General features: G+C 44.5%; 1 protein-coding gene across 1 annotated transcript in view; it reads left to right on the top strand.

Moving 5' to 3' along the window:
- Window positions 1-237: 237 nt before the first annotated feature.
- FUNDC1 (FUN14 domain containing 1) overlaps window positions 238-1,413 on the top strand; it is a 14,837-nt gene continuing 13,661 nt past the window's right edge. The window contains exon 1 of the mRNA XM_009998097.1: window positions 238-340. Coding sequence (XP_009996399.1) covers window positions 238-340 — 103 coding nt within the window. The remainder of the gene's footprint in view (window positions 341-1,413) is intronic.

Here is a 1,413-nt window from a genome sequence, read left to right as displayed (position 1 = left end):
TCTCCTAGCTACCATATCTATGTCTACCAAGGCTACCCGTACAGTCCTACAGATCCGTGGTTCCTACTCTTGGTGGAATTCCTCCCTCAGCCAGAGGTTGCAGGTGCAGGAAGGAGGACACCAGCAGCAGGCAGTGGATGATGTTGTCCTCGTGTGTGCTCAGGTCTTCGTAGGCTCTGCCCATTCCCATGGCTGGATGCAGCCCTGTCAGAGTGTTGTTTTAGGGAAGGGCTCAGCATGAGCAGTGGAGGTGCCCGCTGTATCTGTAGACTTGTCTTGACCCAGAGTGTCACCAGTCTCAGCTGCGACAGCCACCGGTACCATGTCTCCATCTGCACAGGTATGAACAGCAACTGGCAACAGCCAGGAAGACCCCAAATGCCTGGACAAGGGGAACCTTCTCCAGAGACACCATGGACGAGTTAGCTGTGCTGCCTTTTGGCCACCCTTGGCATTGTAAAGGAAGCCAGGAAAGGCCGTTTTAGTTCCATTTGTGCGCTTTTGTTTCATTAGTGCTACTTATAAGGACTGCGTGACACACTCCAACCTCTTCTCTTTCGACAAGCTGCTAATTTTAGAAAAGAGATTGTGACTTATTTAGCAGTAAATTCAACAAGCTTTTTGTTACTGATTGGGAAATGAATTAAAATAACATTTATGCTTAAACATAAAAGTTCAACAATGTTAGGCGTGTATCAAAAGAAACTGTAAAGAGAAAAATTTGAGTTCCATACAGAAATAGATTTATTGAAAATATTAAGGAAAACAATATATTACCTTGTTCTGTCTGGCATGCTACCAGCTGATTATCAGGATGGCTCATGTTTGTCATAAAAAGCAGTTAATAAGCAAGCCACTCTTTTATAAACTAACTGCAAATTTTATAGGCTAACTTCAATCTCGAAGGCGATTCAAAAAGTACCCTTACATGGAATGTACGTTTTCCTTTCTTTTTTATTTGTTTGTTTTGGTGTTGTGTTGTTTTGGGGTTTTTTTTGTATATCTGTTAAGCCTGGTGAAATTACATGGTTAATTAGAATCTTAAATGCTTGGTTTGCATGTTGCAAGATACGTCTCACTCCATAAAAACAGCTCTTCAACATTGGAAAAGTGGGGGGTTTTTTCACTTTAATTGCCCATCCTGTGTACTAGCAGCATGAGAGTCCAAATGAGGCGCTGTAAACATTTTTAAATAATCAATTTCCAATCGTACTTTATCACGTAGAATAACTGAACTCTGCTTCCTTGATGTTCGCACTGCCACGGCATTTCTGGAGCTGTACCTACCGTGTCAGCTGCCCCCGCATCACGGCTCTGCAGGCTGCGCGGAGCCGCGCCCGGCAAAACCTGAACAAACGCAGCGAAACACCCGCGTTTCTCAGCCCCAGCAAAGCAGCCCTTTGCACGGGGGGG

The sequence above is a fragment of the Chaetura pelagica genome, unplaced genomic scaffold (assembly GCF_000747805.2).
Source record: "Chaetura pelagica isolate M959 unplaced genomic scaffold, ChaPel_1.0 scaffold360, whole genome shotgun sequence".
In the NCBI taxonomy this organism is placed as follows: Eukaryota; Metazoa; Chordata; class Aves; order Apodiformes; family Apodidae; genus Chaetura; species Chaetura pelagica.
This window is presented reverse-complemented; position numbering and strand designations above follow the sequence as displayed.